The following is a 22290-nucleotide window of genomic DNA, read 5'->3' as shown; positions in this document are numbered from 1 at the left end:
CCTCCTCAAACGTCACCTTTGCATGGATTACAAGACCCTGCGTGACCTAGCCCTGGCCTGCCCTCTGCTCTCGCCCGCCCCCGCTCTCCACCATAGCCGGCTTCTTCCTCCCCGCCCACGTGTCCCTTACAAGTGATTTCAAAACCGTGTGGCCGCTGCCCCCCAACCTCCCCTTGGAGGAGAGCGTGAGCCGCCTTCGCAGAGATGGGTGAAAGCCCTGGGTGGCTCTCCTGCAAGTGCCTGCGCCGACGCTCACGAGGGCTTTCTCAGGCCGGCGACGGAGCAGAGGATGGTGCCACTGGCAGGGCTTTCACCGCAATGTGTGACCCACGGCCTTGGCTCCCTTGCAGGGGTTCTCAGTCCCCGGGGCCTTCCTGGCCAGGAGGGCGGAGCTGCGGAGGGACTTCGGAACCCGCGGAGGCCAGGTGGCCTCACCCAGCTCCCCCGGCCTGGAGAGGGAGGCTATCTGCAGAGGCGCCCCCCGCACCCCGCACCCCGCACCCCTGCACCCCGGCCCCCGCCCCCAGCCGCTGAGCATCGTCGGGGACCGCTCCCCCGCCCCCGCGGGCCGCGCCGCCCCAGTGCGCAGGCTCCGCGGCCCGTGGAGGACCGCCGCCAGGGGGCGACCGCGCCCCGCCCGCCGCTCCGGCTCCGCCCCCGCGACCCCGCCCCTCGCCGCCGGGCCGCGCGCGGAAGGCGGAAGTCGGGCGTCCGCGGCTGCGGCTCGGGCTCCGGGCGGCCCGGGGTCGCGGCTGGAGCGGCCTGGGGGTCGGCGCTTGGCGTCCGGGCCGCCGCGCTCCCCGTGAGCTGCCCCGCGGAGCCGAGCCGTGACGAGCGGTGAGTCCTCGCCCCGCGTCTCCCCGGCCGCGGCCTCGTCCCCTCCCCGCGTGCGCCCGGCGGGGCGCCCCCCCCCCCCCGGCCCCGCGCCCTCACCCCTGCCCCGCGCCCTCACCCCTGCCCCGCGCCCTCACCCCTGCCGGGGGGGGGACCTTCCTCCTCCCTTCATCTCTGCCCGCGGGGACCGCCCCCCTCCGCCCTCCCCCCAGCCGCGGGACCTCCCCCCTCCCTCCCCCCTACCCACGGGGACCTCCCCCCTTACCCCTGCTCCCGCTGCCTGCGGGGACCCCCTCCCTTCCCCCCATCTTCCAGCGGTAACCACCCCCCTCGTCCTTAGCCCTTCCCTCCCTGATTGCCTCCTGGATTTTACTGGCCTTTAAGACAAAACTGACCCCAAACCTTTTGAGCTCCCATCGCTCCCTGTCACTGTCGTGCTATTTTTGGGTTCCCCGTTGCACTCGGTAGCGGTCCCAGGCGGCGAGGGGTGTGTGTGTGTGTGTGTGTGTGTTTAAGGGGCTCAGATGACACGAATGTTTCCTCCCCCGCCCCTGCATTCGGTAGTCGCAGAGATTGTTCCAGACGCCGGGTTGATAAAGCTGTTCCTAGTATCTGGCTCTAGGGGAACTCCGGGTGTGGAGACTTAGGAGCGTCTCGAATGTGAACAGAAAGCACCTAAAGTGTCAGCAGCTCCAGTGTGCACTATAGGATTCGCGTGCTTTTTCGGGAGAACAGGTTTACCGGCGTCTCGCTGCCCCCGGGGGTGGGGGGGGGGGTAGAAAGGAGAAAAACTGGTAAGGAAAACCGGAGCCCGTCCGTGTGAACCCGACCCCCGGCATATATACGTTAATGGGAAGATAGGAGGGGGTTTTTCTGAGTTTTGAGGTCGGGCAGGGTGGGGGGTACGGGGGAGGCCTACTGGCGACTTCAAGGAAGGAATGTGCTCCGTTGGGGCACCTGTCGCCCGCCGGCCTGGGGAGCGGACTTGCAGGCCGCGCCGACCCAGGTGCTTCTCCGGTTCCAGAACTGGAGGGGCCGGGGCCTTGCTGTGACGGGCTCGGGTGTGTGATGCCCACCCGGTGGGGGCCGCCTCCATGGTAAAACAAGGTGTTCAGGTCCCTGCCTCCTGCAGGAAAACTGCCTCGGAAGCGCAACGCCTCTTGTATTTGTATTTTTTTTTTTTAAATTTATTTATTCATGAGAGACCCACAGAGAGGCAGAGACACAGGCAGAGGGAGAAGCAGGCTCCATGCAGGGAGCCCAGCGCCGGACTGGACCCGGGACCCCAGGGTCACGCCCTGGGCTGAAGGTGCTAAACCACTGAGCCACCTGGCCACCCCGTATTCAGATTGTTAAGACCTAACAATTGACCTTTTTGCAGCTCTTCTTGGCGGTTGCAGCACGTTTACAAGTCTTTGCATTTCAGGAATAGACTTGGGTGAATAGTTGTTGCTAAAGTTAGTAGCAGGTTAAAGGTACTTTCTCAGTATTTTGTTTTATATCAACTTACTCTAAAGGAGTACTGTGTTTTGCCATGAATGAATGTTCAGTTGACTTAAAATTGACTGATTCAGGGGACCCCTGGGTGGCTTGGCAGTTTAGCACCTGCCTTCAGCCCAGGGCGTGATCCTGGGGTCCTCGGATCCAGTCCCACGTCGGGCTCCCTGCATGGAGCCTGCTTCTCCCTCTGCCTGTGTCTCTGCCTCTCTCTCTCTCTCTCTCATGAATAAATAAAATCTTAAAAAAATATTTTGACTGATTCACATACCTTGTTGATTTCCTTAGCTTAGACCTTTAGACCCTTTCTGTTGACGCTAGAGGAGCACATTTTTGGGCAGCACCATGCTCCCCCTCCTTCCCTAAGATATGTAACGGTGTCCTCTTTGGATTATAATATATACACCCAGATACTGATATGTGGGCTTAAGCCATAATTTATGACAATATTTATTCATTTGTTTAGTCTGAATACTGAATACGTTATCAGTGGTTACATTCCACAATGTTTAATTAAGGGAGTGCTTTGTCAAAAGTTCAAAAATAATAAAAGTAAAAGCCAGTGAATCACTGAAGTAGCAGTTGGTAAAAGTCTATTGTACACACCAAAATGTTTGCAAACCAGGAGCAGTTGAACCAAAACATGGAATGAGGCTTAGGGGGTATTGTTGTAAAGCCGCTCACATAGTGAGAAGGCCCTGACTGAATTCTTCACAGTGATTGGGTACAACATTAGGATTTTTTTTTAAATGATAGGGAATTGGTCTGTGGTTACTCTGTATCAGTCTTGGGGAACACTTCAGGTTTTGCCTCCGATTTCCAGCAAGTTTACTTAACCCTTTTATGCTCCGTAGTTTCCACTTTCATAAAATGGGACAACAAAATTGTTGAATTACTATATAGAGCTGCACATCATAATAACTCATTCTTCCGGGTGCAGTTCTGAGTGCTTTGCACAAACTAACACATTTAATCCTCGGTAATTCTGAGGTGGGTCCTGTTACTATCCCTATTTATAGATGAGGAAACTGAAGCAGAGAAGGTTACATAACTCTTCTGGGTCCTACACCAAATGATGGAGAAAAGAATTAAACCCCTACCATCAAATTCCAGCATCTGACTTCTTTACCACTTCACATACTGCCTCTTCAGCCAGAGCAGTGCCTCATCCTTTGTGGATCTTTTTGAGGAGAAAAAGGTATCTTTACAGATACCTTCTTTTACAAGAAGAAAGTATGAAAGTAAAAGATACAGGGTTACTGTCTTAACCCACTCTTTGGTGTAGTGGCAGCCAGGATTTTCATATGCAAATGAGACAGGCCGGGGGAGAAATTTCTAGCATACTGACCAGAAGCTTACATTCTGTTTCTGGAACTGTATCTGGAACATATTAGGGTTTTCCTCAGGTGTAATTAATCTGCAGCAGAGACTTGGTTACATAGGCTATGAATTGCTTTTAGACATTAGCTTCTAATTCATAAATACTGTAACAGTTTAGAATTTGAAGGCATCCCACCTACCCATGAAAGCAATAGTTTTCCATAGGCAAATGAAACTTCACGTGGTTTTCCAGTCATTAATAATGAGACATAATCACTTGACCTGACTGAAGGCAAAAGGACATATACACATAAATATTTTTTCAATTCCATTCTTTCTACATCGTAGAAATCCCCGCACTGAACATTTAGAAGTACTTGTAGGATTTTAAATCTAAAAGATGAAACCAAGATCCAAATTGTTAGGTTGCCCCAAATCACACATTTAGTACTTGCGTGTGATCACCTGATTCCCTGTGCATTGCTCTTCCTTGCACTGCTTGCTGGTCATACCTTATACTTGAAGGAACCTCTGTAGCATAATTCAGTTCCTCCGCACATGCTTAACGAGCACCTGTCACATGAAAAAAAATTTGCACTAAGCTGAAAATACAAAAATTCTTGACTTCAGTCACAGGAAACAGACATGTTAAGCAGATAATTATGATATAACTAAGTGTTACAGTTGAGGTACTTTTCTTCTTTTAATCTTACGGTCTTTCTCCTAGATCAAAAATGCTTAATTCAAAAGATCATAGCCATGAAGCAAAGCTTAAAGAACTTTAAAAAAAAGTCTCCTGTAAATAATACCAACAAAGCTAATGTATATCAACTAAAAAGTAACTTACATTGATAAGTGACATGTGTGTGTGTATGTATGGTAAGGCATTTTTTTCTCTATTTCTACAGAGCAATTGATAATCACGTTACTATGAGTCTGCTAAACTGTGAAAACAGCTGTGGATCCAGCCAGTCTGAAAGCGACTGCTGTCCTGCCATGGCCAGCTCCTGTAGCGCTGCAGTGAAAGATGACAGTGTGAGTGGAACCACCAGCACGGGGAACCTCTCCAGCTCTTTTATGGAAGAGATCCAGGGGTATGATGTGGAGTTTGACCCACCCCTGGAAAGCAAGTATGAGTGCCCCATCTGCTTGATGGCATTACGGGAAGCAGTGCAAACACCATGTGGCCATAGGTTCTGCAAAGCTTGCATCATCAAATCAATAAGGTAGGTGAGCGGGGCGTTTGGATAGCGCATTCAGTTGAGCTTTCGACTCAGTCTCGACTCAGGCGGTGATCTCAGGGTCATGAGATCGAGCCCCAAGGCAGGGTCTGCACTCAGTGCAGAGTCTGTTAAAGACTCACAGCCTCTGCCCCCTGCTCACACGTGTTTGTTCATTCTCGCTCTCTCTCAAATAACTCTTGGGGGAAAAAAGTAAGGTGCCTGAGCATAAGAACTGTATCAAAGGTAAGTAACTCTATTTTGTCCTGTCCTGGCCCTCAAATAAATAGGTGAATTAGCTATTTCTAATTAGAGCAGTTCTGTTACAGACTAGGGGATGTCTCTATGCTGTAAGAAGATGATATAGGATAAATGTGCCTTAGGGCGCCCGGCTGGTTCAGTTGGAGCAGTGTGCAGCTCTTGATCTCAGGGTTGTGGATTTGAGCCCCATGTTGGGAATAGAGATTACTTAAAAATAAAATCTTTAGAAAAAATTTCCCTTTGATGCTGCTGCTGCTGGAATCTGATAATCTTAGCAATACAAAAAGTGTTGACTCTTAAGTGTATCAGTTATTCTTAATTTAGCCATGTTAAATTCTGTTACCTGGTGTCTATGGACAACTGTAAAATAGCCAGTAGTTTTTCTTTTTTCTTGTAGGTCTTTTTTTTTTTAATTTAAATTAAATTAACATATGATGTATTAAAATAATTAGTATTTTTAAAGAAAATATTAGTGGATGGCTCTACCTTCATAATCTATCCAAAATCGAATCCCTCCTTGCTGCCTCCACTACTGCTGCCATCTGAATCACTGTCAGCCCTCACAGGCCTCTGGCTTCTATCCTTGCCTTCCTTTTTCCAGACTGTTTTCAGTACAACCTGGTAAAATAAGGAAGATGATGTCATCTCTGCTCAGAACATTGCAGCAGGTCATCTGAGAATAAAAGCCAAGGTCCTTGAAAGGCCCTGCATGATAGGCTCATAGTCTGTTTTCTGACCACCTCTTACTACACTCCCCTTCCTTCCACCAGTTCATTCTGCTGTTCTTGAACCTGTCAGCTGTGCTCTTGCCCTGGGGAATTGGCTTTAACTGTTCTCCCTGTTCGGAGCACTCTTACTTCAGCTAATTACTTGGCTCATACTCTTTCTTCCCCCAGTGTGGCTCTCACCTCATCAGTAACCGAGCTACCCTATTTATACCCCAGCATGCCTACCTCCTCCCTACTCCCAGCCTCCCTGAAGCTACTTATCTTTCTTCCTTAGCACTTTTCATCTTCTGAAATACCAGATAATTTGTTTATTGTCCTCTTGTTTAACTGGAGGATAAGCTCCTTTGAGAGCAGAGATTGAGATCTCTTTTACTTCTTGATGTTTCCTAAGTGCCTGACACGCAGTTGGTGCTCAGTAAATCATGGTTGCTTTAACCAAATGAAGGTAGATGGGATTTCCACAAGTGATTCAAATTCATCTCCTAAGAAATAGTTACATTTTACTATAATTCAGAAATAGGAATATTTTTGGATGACTGAGGGGTTCCATACAGAACAAAAATAATGGAGAATTGGAGGAGATTTTATGTTCTTCAATAAATATCTAGTTAAATTGATAAAATCATTCTTAAGTCAGTTAAGCTGGCTATTCCCTAGTCTTACAAGTTTTTCTCTTTGAGCTTTTGAATTAATGTTAGTATGAAACTTGAATTTAGGATAACTACTTCCATACTTGGAACTTGGTTTAGTTTAAGTTATAAGGGAACATGTAACTTCTGTCAGTTCTTGGGAAAAAATGTGTTGCCCTTTGTTGAATTGGTAAGATCTGTGGAGGGTAGGTTTTCTCACCCTTCTCACATGGCATTTAGGGCCAGATAATTTTTTATTGTGGGAAATTATTTTGGGGTGATTTAGTAGCATTCCTGGCCTCTGCTCATGGATGCCGTGGTATCCCCCTCTCCCTAACTCTGACAGCCAGAGTGTCTCCAGACGTTGCCAAATGTCCCATGGGCAGCAGAATTGTCCTGGTTGAGACCACTGGTTTAGAATGTACGTGAGAGTGATGTTAAAGGCTAGGTTTTTGTTGTTGTTTATAATGATTTTCATATCGTTGTATAGGCGATAAAAATGGATTGTTGGTTTTCCTGTAGGTAAAAATATATAGTATTTTACCAAGTGTCACACATCCCAGGAAGGTAGCTAATCTTCAGCAGTTTTTTAATAGCAAAGTTCATGCAAGTAGTGGGACAATGGTCTGAAAAGGAAGTAAAACCCACAGAAGGAAGTCTGAGCCTTTTTTTTTTTTTTCCTGTCTCCCTCTAAGTTAGAAATGACCACTTAACTTTAACTCTGAAGTTCTTAAAGGAACAGCTTTAAGTTCAGTCAGGGCATTGAAATGTATCGCAGTTCCATTCCATTTTCTTTTTTTTTTTTTTTAAGATTTATTTATTTATTTATGATAGACATATATATATAGAGAGAGAGAGAGGCAGAGACACAGGAGGCGGGAGAAGCAGGCTCCATGCCGGGAGCCCGATATGGGACTCGATCCCGGGACTTGAGGATTGCGCCCTGGGCCAAAGGCAGGCGCTAAACCGCTGCGCCACCCAGGGATCCCTCCATTTTCTTTTGGAGTGATTGCTAATGCTGTGGAGAGTGGTTTCCAGTTTACTCTGTAAGGCTGTTCGTATTTTCTCTCAGTTATCCATCATTTAGGTTAGGGCATCTATTTCTGTGCTTCTTAGAAAGTGTTTGAGGCCTCATAAGGACCATGTCTCCCACCTCTGTTAGTTCTAAGACCTTTACCAGCACACCCCATTTTGTAGCAGCTTTCCACCTGCAAGAGCAATTAGCACTATTCGTTCACACATAGGGCATGTTCAACAAATATTTGAGTGATTGAGTAGCCTACCTGACCTGCCGCATTTTGTCAGTGAAGATTGAGACATCTCAGAAAGTTAAAGGGGAGTGACAGATACCCAATCTTCCTGGGGATGGTTTTTCCATTATAAGATATTGAAATAAATCACTGGGAATCAGGACATAGAGGTGCTCTAACTACCTACTACTCTGTACCTTTTTTTTTTTTTTTTTTTAAGATTTTATTTATTTATTCATGATAGAGAGAAAGAGAGGCAGAGACACAGGCAGAGGGAGAAGCAGGCTCCATGCCGGGAGCCTGATGCGGGACTCGATCTTGGGGCTCCAGGATCACGCCCTGGGCCAAAGGCAGGCACCAAACCACTGAGCCACCCAGGGATCCCCTACTCTGTACCTTAAACACAAAGGAAACCTTCTGTTGCCTGTGGACCAGAGTATTGTAATGACTGTTCAGAGTAAGCCTAAAAATGTGGCCGCGTAGGGTGCTAATTGGTTTAATTTTTACTTAATGAGTGAGCCGCACGCTACAGACACACTGTTGGCCCATGAGCAGCACATCTAGTTCCGTTTCACTAGTGTGTTGTACAGCTGCTAACAGGAGAGAGGCCTGCCAGACTGCCAAAATTCTCACCCTTAACTTTCATTTCATTTCATGCCAATCAAAATATGATTCTATTCAGTTTTCTCATTTTTTGCTTTAAATCTATCCCCAAATCTAAAATGCCACATAGTTTTTGATAGATTATCAAATAGTGCTAGTTGTATTCATTTCAGTAAAGAACACTCGTTAGACTGTCCACAGGAGAACAGTTTATTTTGTTGATATGCAATAAAATATGTTAAATTATTTTCCATAGGAAGTAATCAATGGAGAACTTATATGTGATGAATTATAAAGTTTGTGTTTTCTAACGTTAATTTTTGTTTAAATCTACTAAATGTATGTATCTTCTTTCTTTTAGGGATGCAGGTCACAAATGCCCAGTTGACAATGAAATACTCTTGGAAAATCAACTGTTTCCTGACAATTTTGCAAAACGGGAGATTCTTTCTCTGATGGTGAAGTGTCCAAATGAAGGTTGTTTGCATAAAATGGAACTTAGGCATCTTGAGGTATTAAAATTATTTTCTAAAAATAAAATAAATAAAATAAAATAAAATAAAATAATTTTCTAGCAGTTAGCATATATGCATGGCAGTTCCCAGAGGACAGGCACTTTGCTATGTCCTATGTATGCCTAGCATATAATAACTGGTTAATAAATTCTTGCTTAATTAATGCCAGTTCTTTCATAATTGAATATAAATATGAGTAGAAACCATAAATTTCTTATTCCATATATACTCTGGCTTTGCCCCAGTAATAAGAAGAAGGATGTCAGTATTCTGCTACAAGTGTAAGTTTTTTAGTTGAACATTATCTGCAATAAAACAGAGGAGTATTTCAAATATAAAGGTCATATGTTAACCTCTTAATTTTGTTTCTCTCATCTTGAAATAAGCAACAAATTCTATCATCTTAGTGTCCTAACCATGCTTTTTTTCCTCTTTTTATAAGTCAAACATTTTATTATGAGCCAAATGGAGTCCTCCTACAGCTCGATATTAGCTGAAGCAATCAGATAAAAGCATTGCTTTTAAATTAAATAAAACAATTCTTAGCTTGGTTATTTTACAAGAAGTTAAATATTGGTCATATTCTATTTGAAATTAAGTGTTTAAAATGTATTTGCAACACGCCCACCTTTATCTCCTTTTAAAGAAGGAATGCTCCTTTTGACACAGTACTAAATTGATAATCAGAAAATCTGACTTCTTTCCCTAACTGGATACATGAACCTGAGAATTCACATTCTTTGTATAAACTTGTTATTCACAACCATTATTTAAATTCAATGAGGAGCACCTGGGTGGCTCAGTCCATTAAGCATCCAACTCTTGATTTTGGCTCAGGTCATGATCTCAGGGTCGAGGGATCCAGCCCCATGTCAGGCTCTGCGCTCAGTGTGAAGTTAGGCTTGTCTGTCCCTCTCCTCACTTTCTCCTCGCTTATCCATCTCTGCTCGCTTGCTTTCTCTCTCTAAAATAAATAAAATCTTTAAAAATAAATTAAAAATAAATTCAGTAAGACCTTCATGTGGTGTGTGCTAGACAAAGCAGGTTCAGTAGCCAGATCTATATAGAAGGTGCATTCATAGATTTTTAGTACATTCTTAGATTATTTTAGGAAATTTCATAAGGATTGGCAAATCCTGATCAGTTACTTTTTCCTTATTATAGGATCACCAATTACACTGTGAGTTTGCTCTCATGAATTGTCTCCAGTGCCAACGTACCTTCCAAAAATGCCAACTTAATATTCACATTCTCAAGGAGTGCCCGAGGAGACAGGTTTCTTGCATGAACTGTGCTGCATTGATGGCATTCGAAGATAAAGAGGTATGTACTAACTTGGATTTATTAATTTCACTACTACTTTCAGAAATATTTTTAATGTACATTTGAGGGTATAGAAGAGGATATTACTCCAAATCTGAGTCAATATTACCAGTGGTGGGAAGATTGATTTTTAAGAAAGACGGTTCAGTAAACCATTTTGGTAAGTAAATTTTGGGTTTATACTTGTATATCTTTCTTAGAAAACATTGTTTATACTACTTAACCACTGTAGTAGATCTGCAAGTAACACAAGCTTCTAGGAAGGACATATACTGATCCCCTTTTCTCTGTGATATTTTAATGACCAATTTTGGATTGGAGCCAAGTAGAATGATTACTTTATCAGACTTACACTTTCCTCTTTGAAAAGGAAAATGGGTGGTTAAAACTTTTACAGAGGATAAATTAAATACCACAGAGTATGTTCCTATGGTGATAATTTATTGAGCTGTACCCATGTGATAAAATCACTTTTCTCTACATAGGTGATAGTTCAATTAACACTTTTACTTGTAAAAAGAAACATCACGGTGCTTGACCACATCATAATGATAGAGCAGTTTTCCACTCAGAAACTGAGATGCAGAGAGGTTAATTTTATGTTAATACAGTCAGTGGCAAGGCTAGCACTAAGATGTAGTCCAGGATTCCTATCCTATGTCCTCTTTATTAAAATCATCTACCTATAATTTATGGGTTTTTTTATAATTAAGATTTCTTTAAACTTTATTTCTTATAAATTCATATTGGTAATTTTCTCTACTTTCTTAGAAGGTCAAGCATATTCATTAAGTTAATGAAATACGAAAAGAAGTTAGCTAACTTGCTAAACATGTAGAGAAGTCTGAGGCATAATTAGAGCAAATTGATGTCTTCCTAAATTTCATGAAGTTAAGTGGCCTTAACCTGGAAGCTTAATTACTTCTCAGCATATTAACTAAATTCATTGTATTCTGGAACACAAAGCTCACCTTCCTGGGGCATATGAGAACCTGGGTACCAAAGACTCTTGCCCTAATAATACGTTCTTTTAACCGTCCTGGTAAGAGTTTGAATCAAGTTGTCATGGTGCTGCTAGAAATTTTCAGAAGAGAGCCTTTGCAGAATTATATTACTGGTAAATTTTGTGCAAACTAGTGGCAGATGCTCTGCCTCAGTTTAAAAGTAATTTTAAAGATTTTCTAACGTACTACTCGTGTTCTTTCAAAGAGCAGGAAAGCGAGATGAATCTTTATTATACTGGCTCCCTTTGGAGACAAAATGACCTTTGTGCATTATTCTTACATTACTGTTTCATACAGATTGAGGTCCTTAATTTTTTTATGGTGAATTATTTTTTATAAAAATAGATTGTTCTTATTTTTTCAGATTTTCTAATGCTTTTTAAAAATATTTTTCTAATAAATTTAGATCCATGACCAGAACTGTCCTTTGGCAAATGTCATCTGTGAATACTGCAATACCATGCTCATCAGAGAACAGGTATAATGATTCCCTTTCATGAATTAATATTTTCATCAATAGATTAAAGAAATGAGTTAGGTTTTTAATTGAGAATTTAAATCAGTAAAGCAAAATGAATACAGGTTGAAGTAGTAGTAAAACTGAAAAGTTTTCACATAAATTAATATAGTACTTCCGGAAAGAACAAAATATTCAGCCTCCCTAAGTACTTAAAATTTGTACATCATTAACATAATATCCATGTTTATGTGTATTTTTAAAAATTCCTACTAAGCCCAGGTCATTTTAAGATAAAAAGTAATCCAAAAAAATCTCCATTTAAAGAAGAAATACATATTTTGCACACTGTGGAACAGGGATTTTCGGTGTCCAGAGATCAGCTGAAAGTGAGAGAACAATGAACAAGAAAAGCAGGTCTGTTCAGTAGCAGAGCATTATTTGTAGCTGTAGCCCCTGAGACATGTGGGAACATTTTGAGATTTCCAACATTAGTAGCACCTGTTCATTTGTGCTGTAGGCCGTTAGTGGGCATCATCAGAAGTAGTAGTTATAACAGAATACTGTACATTTGTACTAATAGAGAAAGGAAAATTCCACCTGATGGCTATCTTTTGACATTTGGGGAGTTTACCCACAAAATATGACTATTAGTCACTAAATATTTGTATACCCATGAAATCTGCAAACCCAAAGATCATAATTGATTACCTTAATAAGTAGCAGCAAGCAAAACCTGTCACTTGACTAAATTTTTCCATGTGTCTTTTAACAGAGTCTTTTAGGTTTTTTTCCCCAAAACAAAGCCTTAATTTAAAGGTGTTAAACTTCTTTCTGCTTATGAAGTCTCACCTTAGTTTTCTTTTTTGCTCTGTTTTAATATTTAGAGGAAACCATGTATCATATATTAGACCCAACAAAAATAAAATAAGTAGGAAAAAACTCTAGGTTAAGAGAAAAACCTAGGTTTTGATCTTGGCTGTGCCCCTAACTTGCGCACTGATCTCTGATAAGAAAGTTGATATTCTAGATCTGGAATCAGCAAGCTAGCCCACCAGCCATTCTGGCCCACTGCTTGTTTGTGTAAATACATTTTATAGGACACAGCTATGCCCACAAGTCTGTCTGTTGTATATGGCTAGTGTACTACAATGGTAAAAGTTGAATACTTGTGACAGAGACCATAAGACCCACAGAGCTGAAAATACTTATTATCTGTTCATTTACAAAAAAAATTCTGCAGACCGCTGTTACAGATATTGCAAAATGAAGAATTGGCTGTCTGCTTGAAGTATCTATGAATACAGGCAAACAAAATTTCTAAGGGGCATTTGGCACCACTTTCAAAGAATGTGATTCTGCATAAATGGATCTCACCTCAAAGAATATGTTTTAGAGTCCCCTAATCAAAGGCTGAAACTTTCTTTAGAACTTTTATTAACGTGCTTAAAATACCTTCTAACATCTGCATCTCCTCATAGTAACCAAAACATGCCCTGGTTAAAAGAAAGTAAGATTTATGAGAGCCAATCATGAGGGAAATAATGGCTGCAGCCAGTTAACTGCATACCTCAGTTAACTGGTCCCTATTAAATGGCCTGGACCACAGTTAGAGTCTGGAGTTTGCAGTTGTAGTTGCCATCGGAAGGTGCTTTTCTCTAAAATGCCACTAGAGGGGGTTAGTTCCTAGCAATAGAAACATTTTCTGGAACTTTGAGCGATATAGGGGGATGATCTGAGATGTTACCCTTTCCTTTCTCTGTGACTTGGAAGTAAATACTATTTTCATCTTTGTAGGCTACCTGGTTTTTGTTGTAACTACTCAACTCTCCACTGTGCAAAAGCATCCATAGATATGATTTTGTTTTGATGCAATGTAAATCTTTATTTCAAATGTGATCTCATTAAACTAGAACATGATATGCAAGGAGAACCATTTTTCAACCTTTGTTTTGGTTTCAGATGCCTAATCATTATGATCTAGACTGTCCTACAGCCCCAATTCCATGCACATTCAGTACCTTTGGTTGCCATGTAAAGGTAAGTTGAGTTTTTTTCTTTTAATTCTTGAATATCAAAGAAAATTCTGTTCTATAGTGGAGTCAAGAATACCAGTGGAAGGGGATATGGCTGACATGCACTGTATATGAGTTTTGAGCTCCAAAGAGAAATTGAATCAGAATATTGATTTGGGGAAGGTAGTTCATGATGATAATGGTAGATGCGATCGAGATCATATAGCGTGAGTGTACAGGAAGGAGAAGCAGACCATCAAAGGAGTCGTGAGTAGACCATATTAGAAACTGGTGAACCAGGCAAGAAACGGTGGTATTGTTATGCTTTCCAAAATCAGTTTCAAGACTACTGATCAGTTGTGTCAAATATTTGAGATTGATGGTTATTTTTTTAAAGATTTATTTATAAATTTGAGGAGAGAGCAGGCACGTGCAGGGGGAGAGGCAGAGGGGAGAGTCTTAAGCAGACTCCTTGCTGAGCACAGAGCCTAGCAGACCATGGGGCTCAGTCTCACAACCCTGAGGTCATGACCTGAGCTGAAACCAAGAGTTGGCTGATTGACTGTACTGCCCAGGCACCCCAGAGATCAGTGGCTATTAATGATAAGTCATTCTTTCTGGAGAGGGCAGCTACACTTTTGCTTTCTTTCGCATTATGCTTTTTTATGTGACTTTTTTTTTCTATAATCATGCATTTAGTAATTTTAAGAATAAAGTGAAGAAATGGTATGTAATACCAATTACATTTTATGGGAAGATTCTGTATTGTATGCATGGAGGAAAAGACTTGAAGGAAATGTATCAAAATGTTTAATGGTGTTAGGTGAGATCATAGGTAACTCATTTTCTTTGGTCATCTGCATTTTCTGTTTTTCAGTAATCTACATGACTTACTTTTGTAATAAAAGTTATATCATAAATATTTTTTCATGTAACAGAATGTTCTTGATGACATGAGTGTGAAGATATGAAAGATTATACTTTGCAGTAGTTTTGTAAAACAAATGAATTGGAGACAGTGCAGATGGAGTACTCTCAGTTGTAAAAGGAAGAGGGAGAAAATGGGATTAACTAAAAAGAGACGAGATCAATTGAGAGGTGACCTTTTTTTTTTCAATAGGAAAGTTATAATGTATTCTGAGGGAAAAGGGTTTAGGTTTATGAAGATAAAGGAGAAGCGATATAACTGGGCAAAACCTCTGAGGTCTTGAGAAGGTGGGTGTCACTGAGAGCCCAGGTGAGGCACTAATGTTGGACAAGCAGAGAGTCCTCTCTGAGTCAAAAGAGAAGGATGAGTGTAGATCCCAATACTTTTATAGGTGGGAGAGGTTTTGAGTGAAGGGTGAGAATATTTAGCACATAGCCTCACTTTTTCAGTGAGTGAAGAGACAAGATCATCTCATCGGATCAAGAAGTTGATTAAGACCAAAGGTCGTAGGGGATTGAGGGAAATGATGACATGACTTAAAAACCTTTACTTTGGCTTGTCAGGGTCCCTTTCCTGGTCCTCACAGTCTCTAGTCCCAACCTAAGGCTTGTGCTTGATTTTTAGATGCAGAGGAATCACTTGGCACGCCACCTACAGGAGAATACCCAGTCACACATGAGAATGTTGGGGCAGGCTGTTCAGAGTTTAAGCCTTGCTTTAGCTCCTGTACCTCCGCGTGATGTGCCGCCGTATGATTCTTCCTCGGTGTCCCGGATTTCCAGCACGTGTCACCCAGAGGTTCAGAATTTCCAAGAAACCATTCAGCAGTTAGAGGGTCGTCTTGTAAGACAAGACCATCAAATCCGAGAGCTAACTGCTAAAATGGAAACTCAGAGCATGCATGTAAGTGAGCTCAAAAGAAATATTCGAACCCTTGAGGACAAAGTTGCTGAAATAGAAGCACAGCAGTGCAACGGGATCTACATCTGGAAGATCGGCAACTTCGGGATGCATCTGAAATCTCAGGAAGAGGAGAAACCTGTTGTCATTCACAGCCCTGGATTCTACACAGGGAAGCCTGGGTACAAACTGTGCATGCGCCTGCACCTCCAGTTACCAACTGCTCAGCGCTGTGCTAATTATATATCCCTCTTTGTCCACACAATGCAAGGAGAGTATGATAGCCACCTCCCCTGGCCCTTCCAGGGTACAATACGCCTTGCGATTCTTGATCAATCTGAAGCGCCCGTCAGGCAAAACCATGAAGAGATAATGGATGCCAAACCAGAGCTGCTTGCCTTCCAGAGACCCACGATCCCACGGAACCCAAAAGGTTTTGGCTACGTGACTTTTATGCATCTGGAAGCTCTAAGACAAAGAACCTTCATTAAGGATGATACTTTATTAGTACGCTGTGAGGTCTCTACCCGCTTCGATATGGGCAGTCCCCGGAGGGAAGGTTTTCAGCCACGAAGTACTGATTCAGGGATATAGCATCCCTGCGTTTGTTCAAAAAAAGTCTGGAGAAAGCAGTGTCTTTCCTTGCCGTGTTCTCAGTAGTATGCAAACCAAAAAAGAAGTGGGAAAAATATAGTCCTCACCAGTGAATGTTAATAGATCACTTACCCCTTCTTCCTGTTACAAATCTCTGAACCAGTTTTTCTTGGGAATCTACATGTTCTCTGCTTTTTCAAAAACCGAAGTGCCTGTGGCATATTGCAGCAGCTCTTTTGTCATTTAGTATACCTCTTTGTTGTACTTCCATGGGCTTTTGCTCCAGCGTGTTTTATTGTCAAAAAGCCCATGGTTGGACTAGTAAAGCTCAAACCTTTAGTAATAATAATAATGGACATTCCTTAAAACTTCAGCTTATTTTTATATTATATGTAATATATTAAACTTGAGAATCACTACTGCCTCGTGCTGGTGCCAGCGAGAATTATTATTCTGGAGCTGAGTTCTCATTTTATTTGACCTTGTATGGATTTCAGAGGATTTGAGCCTTAATCCTTGGAAAGCTTAAGTTCTCATTCACTCCAATCCCCCTGCCCCAGGGTGTTTACTAAGGATGTTCAGAAACTAGTTTAAACCCTAAATATTACCTTACTTATTTAGTGTAAACACTCTGTCTTCTTGTTTAAGTATTTTATTCTATGTGGCTTACGTATTTCCTTGAGGCTATAAAGTAGCATCTTCTCCAGAGTTGAGAATGCTGAGAACAATGTGGGTACCAACTGCCCAGTATTATGCTATACATCCCTTTTTGTCCATTTGGTGCAGAGTGAATTCCACAGCTTTACATATGTTCTCTGTGGCTTAATGCTTGTAGGATAAGGAGATGCACACGGACAATCTCCAATATAAAAAATGTGTCTCAACTAGTCAGCCAACAAGGCGTCTTCCCGGTGGTGAAAGGAGCTATCTGAGCCAGAAATTTTCAGCTCATTTAAACACTCCCTGGTAGTTGTTAAATGGAACAAAACTGATTTCCTAAAAACAGAATTTCCTAATAATTTGGGGGGTCACTGGAGATAACATGAGAGGTCATCAAACCAAGGTGGGAAGCCCTAGTGGTTGTGTCAGGACTTAGCCTGAGTAGGTTGCTTTGGTAGCTGAGGAGGGTCATGTGGAATGTGTGGAAGTGGCTAAAGGTTCCCAATAGGGAGGGGTGATTTTTGTGGCACTAATTTGTTAAGGCCTATAGATATTAAATATTATAGTGAAATCTTGTTCTCAGGGAGTCCCACGGCTAATATAGGCTCTTAGAAGAATCTGAGAGGACCCACGTGCTATGCTGTTCACCCAAGATTGTTTAATGCTGTCTGGTCATGAGAGATGGAATTGTATCTTTCGAGGGGCCGAATCAGAGCTCCCCGACCAGCATCCAAGATGAGCCTTAATTTCAAGAGGAAGCCAAGAGACCTTGTCTGTGGAGAAGAGTGGTTTTGGTTCCAGGCAGACCCAGCAAGTGTCACTTTGACCTTTCCCTTTACTTGTCTCTCCGCCCTCCCTCTCTACCCCACATTTAGGCTCCTGCTCTGCTCTCATGGGTTTATGTTACACAGCGAAAATAAAGATTACGCAGAGATCCTGTTCTGCACAATTACCACTCCAGCCACCTGCTTATCACTGGTTCCCAATTCACTTCCTGGCAAGTCGGTGTCCTCTAGCTGCTGTGCCTTCCACCCAACTCCTGAGAATCCTTGCAGCCCCACCGTCTAGGTTGGGAGCCCTGCACTGCTGCTGCTAACTGATTGTTTTTCAATGAATAATTGTTGAGCTCCATTTAAAAAGTAAATGGTAGGCTTTTTTGTTGCTGCATAGAAGAAGCCTGAAGGAAATACGCTGAACTATTTTTGATGACTTCTTTTCTTCTTTGTGCTTTCTTAATATGTTTTACATTTTCTGCAGTAAACCTCTATTTTATCAGAGGGAAAAAGAAATGTTGCCACAAAACATTCAGCCCCACCAAAAAAGGAAATGCTATTTAAAAGCTTCCTGGTCAAATATCTATTAAAAGCATGGCTGTGCTTTAGGTACTGAAGCCAGTCATTTCCTGCTTTGGTTAGTTTAATTTTTTTCTACTAACTCTACTTAATCCAAACCAAAACAGTTTTTTGCCTACTCTCAACTTCTAGCTTCAGGTTTCTCATCTGTAAAATAAGAAGTTGCTTTAGATGTTTCTAAGGCCCACTCCACCCGTAAAATTCTGTTTTAAGAAATTAAGTCCTAACCAGAGCATTGACAATGCTTATTAAAGAATTTTGCCAGTAGGAAATTGTTCTACCTTGTTTTTTGCTGAGATCATACTGTACTTCAAATGTAGTATCCCATCAGCTGGATCTCCTCCTAATTCAAAGAAGCAATTTTTTTTAAACCCCCAAACGTTTCGCATTTTGTAAGAAACTAGGAACTTGTGCTGGTCATTCACTGTGAATACAAAAGTAACGATGGTCAAACTGTCATTCCAAATAGAAACTTTTGCTACAACTTCAACTCAGAATCAAGCCTGATATGGAAAAACTGGTCTCCCATATTTTTCAAATCTGCCCTACTCAAACATGCTGGTTTCACTCAACAGGCTTTCAAGTGTTTGTGCTGCGCATTTTTATTTTATTAACCTTTTAACGTGTTGATCTTCTGACATCATTCTCAAACATAGCGAAATTGTTTCTTTTCCCAGAGATGTCCAAGCCAGTGTTGGAAGGAGCTGACCACAAATCCTGTATTTTGCTGTGGGAAAACAAGGATGTTGATTCGTAGTTGGTAGTTTTTACGGCCCTTTGGCTGGCTCTGCAGTGACAGCTCCAGGCTATACCACGGTGTGGTTCCGCTCTCACTGTGGGGACGAATCAAGTGAAATAGAATGAAAGATGAGCTTCTTCCTCTAATAATGGACTAATCTAGAGATGTTGGATGATATCTGACAGTTTTTGTGACAAGTATAAAATTCTGTTCTGTTTCTGTACCAGTAAGTCTTTAGGATAAACTAAGCACGAATTAGGAATTATGAATTATGCATGCAATTAGAATTCATTCTCCTTAAATAAGAGGAGAATGCTTGTCATTCCTTTATCCAGGGAACCCTCAGATCTCTGGTGACCAGAAAAGACTCTTAATTAGTAGAGAGGTTTTTCTAACTTAAGACTTGAAAGCACTGTACTTCAATTCAGTTACTCTAGCTCTTTTTTTTTTTTTTTCCTGGTCTGCCTCAAATTATGCTCATCGTTTATATACAATACCCTTAGGTGTGTTTTGTGATGCCTACTTCCACAAAGCCTAAGCAGTGCAATGCCTTAAACAAGTGAAAAAAAAAATGGACAGTAGCCCTTTGTATTTTTCGTTCGAAATACATTTTTTTTTCTAAATTTTCCAGATTCACCTGATAAGCTATAGTAAGTTTCACAGTTGATACCATTGTATTGTATAATGGGGAATGGACACTTGCAAATTCCCAGTGTCCCAACTTTCCCAGAAGGTTGATTTGATGAAATCAAATTAGATGGATCTCTGTAGATTGTAGTATTCAATTACAGCCTTCATATGTTTGCAAAGAGATGCTTACTTGTTTCTCTAAATGTCACCTACGCCTTTAATGTTGATTTTAAAGCTTTTTCCTCCCCCAAAATTGTTACCATTAAGTTATGAAATACTGAAAAATTCTAGATGGGGCAAGCATCTTGTACATGAGGAGATGTGGTGCTTTTTTTTTTCCCCCCCCTCTCTGAAAGTGCTTTCTCAGTCGGACACTAGCTCTACTTCCAAAACTAGAGGGGAAGGGAGGCCGACTCTTCTGCTCCCTCCAGGCCTGCAGCTAGCTCTGAATGTCCTCCTGGGAAAGCACCAGGGCACAGCCGCAGTGCTCTGCTTCCCAGCCATGGCTTCTGAGAGCCTCCTGTGAGCTTCCCTGCCTCTGCGGGCCGAGTGTGTTTATCCCAAGGCTCTTGCAGGTGGATTTCAAGGTAAAAGCTGAAGTGCCAGGGGAGAGACGAGCATATGGATTCCTGTATTCCAAGAAAGAAGTGCTGCCAGTCTTAGGAGCACATAATGACAATTTAACTCCAGTCCACACGGGAGTAAACTGAGGCACCTGGTGTTCTGTTCACTGTTTCTGCACAGTGCCCGGCACAGGGTAAACACATGTTTAGTAATCAACAGCGAGTGAAATTACTGGTTAAAACTGACCCAATTTCTGGTAATTTGTCATGCAAGCTTTAGGTGGTACGGTATAGATGGGTTTGGTTTGGTTTGGTTTTGCCTTTCTCCCCAGTACTTTCTTTAAGAAATTTTACAGACATGCAGAAATGTTGGATGAATTGTATAATGAACAACCACCACCTAGAATCTACAAGTAACATTTTGTAACATTTGCTTTATCACTTAGTAGATGTTAATTTTAATGAGACTTCAAGTTTGGCTTCTCTTTTAAAAATTTCTCTGAGATAATTAGCTTCAGTCGAGTCATCTTAAACTCTTTGGGGAAACCTGTGATATTTGAATTGTAGCTGCGATTGTGGTCCTTACTTTCAGCTAGTTTTCAACTTGTAAATCTATTATGCTGAATTTTAATCTTATTTATCTTGCCTGAAGGGATGCTTTTTATAATGGATTTATTTGAAAGTCGTCGATCAATTGTGCAGAATATTTTAATGTTATTTTCACACTTGATAAATTATCCAATTAATTTCTCTGGTCAGAATGTAATGTGGGGCCCATTCTGCTTACACAGTGTTCCAGGATTATGTTCCTACAGGGCTGAAGAGGCAGTGTAATTTAGCATATATCCCACTAAATCAGGAGCTACAAGACTTAGGTTTTACTCCTGACCATGGGCAAGTCCGTTCTCTTTGTCTTTGTGTCTGTTTATCTACCTGTAAAGAGTGGGATGGAATTTGAAATTTAGATACCATTAAGTATTGGGTAACATTTCTTAATGCTTGGGTCTACTAAGGGAGGCTATTACAAATCTGTAACTGTATGACAAGCTGTGGGATGAAAACCGACTTGAAAAATGGAAGTACGTGCAGTGGTCTGAGTGTCACCAGAAAGCCTGCTGTTGCTCAGAATTTACTATTGCTACAGAAGTTGTGAGTTTTCCTAATCCATCTGGACTCCAAGTGTTTTGTGATAGGGAGTTGAATGCAAAGATGGGAGGGGACGGCTCATCACAGACCGAGAATCAAGTGTTCAGTGGAAGAGCAAGATGTGTGGAAGGGAGAGCTTAATGGCTTTACCCAGGTTCACTGCCGCGGGCACCCTCTACTGCCCCCTCCAACCGCCCCCCATCACCATGCCTAACAAAGAAGAAGGCCCTGAGCAGCACTGGGGCGCTGGTGGTCTCCACAGGTCAATGCACCTGGACCGCAGGGTTGGCAGAGGGATAAACAGGGTCCCCACTCCATTTAGTGGATAAGTGTGACCTTATTTCCAACCTAGGTTATGCCTATAGGTTCACATTTATCTCACAAGGGCATTTGGAGATTTTACATTAGATCCTGTCTTAGTGGGCGCCTGGGTGGCTCAGGGGTTAAGCGTCTGCCTTTGGCTCAGGGCGTGACCCTGGGGTCCTAGGATTGAGTCCTGCGTCGGGCTCCCTGCAGGGAGCCTGCTTCTCCCTCTGCCTGTGTCTCTGCCTCTCTGTGTGTCTCTCATGAATAAATGGATAAAAATCTTAAAAAAAAAAAAAAAAGAACATGTCTTAGTAGTGATTATAGGAGTATGACGAGAACCGTGTTTCTTGAATGGCACCTTGCTGAATATTAGTGTAGCTGAAAACAAATGCTAGACCGACCTGCCTACCCACTCCCATCTGGTGTGGATATTCTCTTACCAGCAGCCTGTGTATAGCACCAATAGCTTTACCAAAGAAGTACTCTTACTTAAAATGAAATATATATAATAAAATATAATTGGTATTCTGGGTGTTTAATAAATAAGTACACTGCTTTGATTTTTGCTTTATCTTTGTTTTATTTTGGAGACTGTAACTCACTATTGGTGGGTGGGGAGTGATCCCAGGCACTAGTTTACACATGAAATACAATTAAATTTTGCTCCTCCAGAAAATGGTACATGAAGATTCATTCTAGCCCTTGATTTAGGCTGTGGTTTCTTCCTAGGGCTTTTAAAACTGTATTTCGCAAAATAAAATGAGGCCCAAAGAGAAATGTTTCCACAACCATTTTAGGCCCAATGAGAAAACCAAG

The 22290-nt window shown here is 42.0% G+C and overlaps 1 protein-coding gene across 2 annotated transcripts; it reads left to right on the top strand.

Annotated features, from left to right (window-relative positions):
- Positions 1-687: 687 nt before the first annotated feature.
- TRAF6 (TNF receptor associated factor 6) lies at positions 688-22034 on the top strand. Of its 2 annotated transcripts, XM_072759148.1 has the most exons (8): positions 688-837; positions 3351-3529; positions 4560-4877; positions 8704-8854; positions 10022-10180; positions 11591-11662; positions 13604-13681; positions 15209-22034. In XM_072759148.1, the coding sequence occupies exons 3-8, from the start codon at positions 4582-4584 to the stop codon at positions 16076-16078; spliced, it is 1626 nt and encodes a 541-aa protein (XP_072615249.1). In that variant the 5' UTR covers positions 688-837; positions 3351-3529; positions 4560-4581; the 3' UTR covers positions 16079-22034. The 2 variants fall into 2 exon arrangements, with proteins under 2 accessions (XP_072615249.1, XP_072615250.1); XM_072759149.1 differs by lacking the exon at positions 3351-3529 and having other exon boundaries at positions 694-837.
- Positions 22035-22290: the final 256 nt, after the last annotated feature.

Source organism: Vulpes vulpes, chromosome 5 (assembly GCF_048418805.1).
Source record: "Vulpes vulpes isolate BD-2025 chromosome 5, VulVul3, whole genome shotgun sequence".
NCBI classification, from domain to species: Eukaryota; Metazoa; Chordata; class Mammalia; order Carnivora; family Canidae; genus Vulpes; species Vulpes vulpes.
Note: the sequence above shows the minus strand (reverse complement) of the source record. Positions and strands in the feature narration are given on the sequence as shown.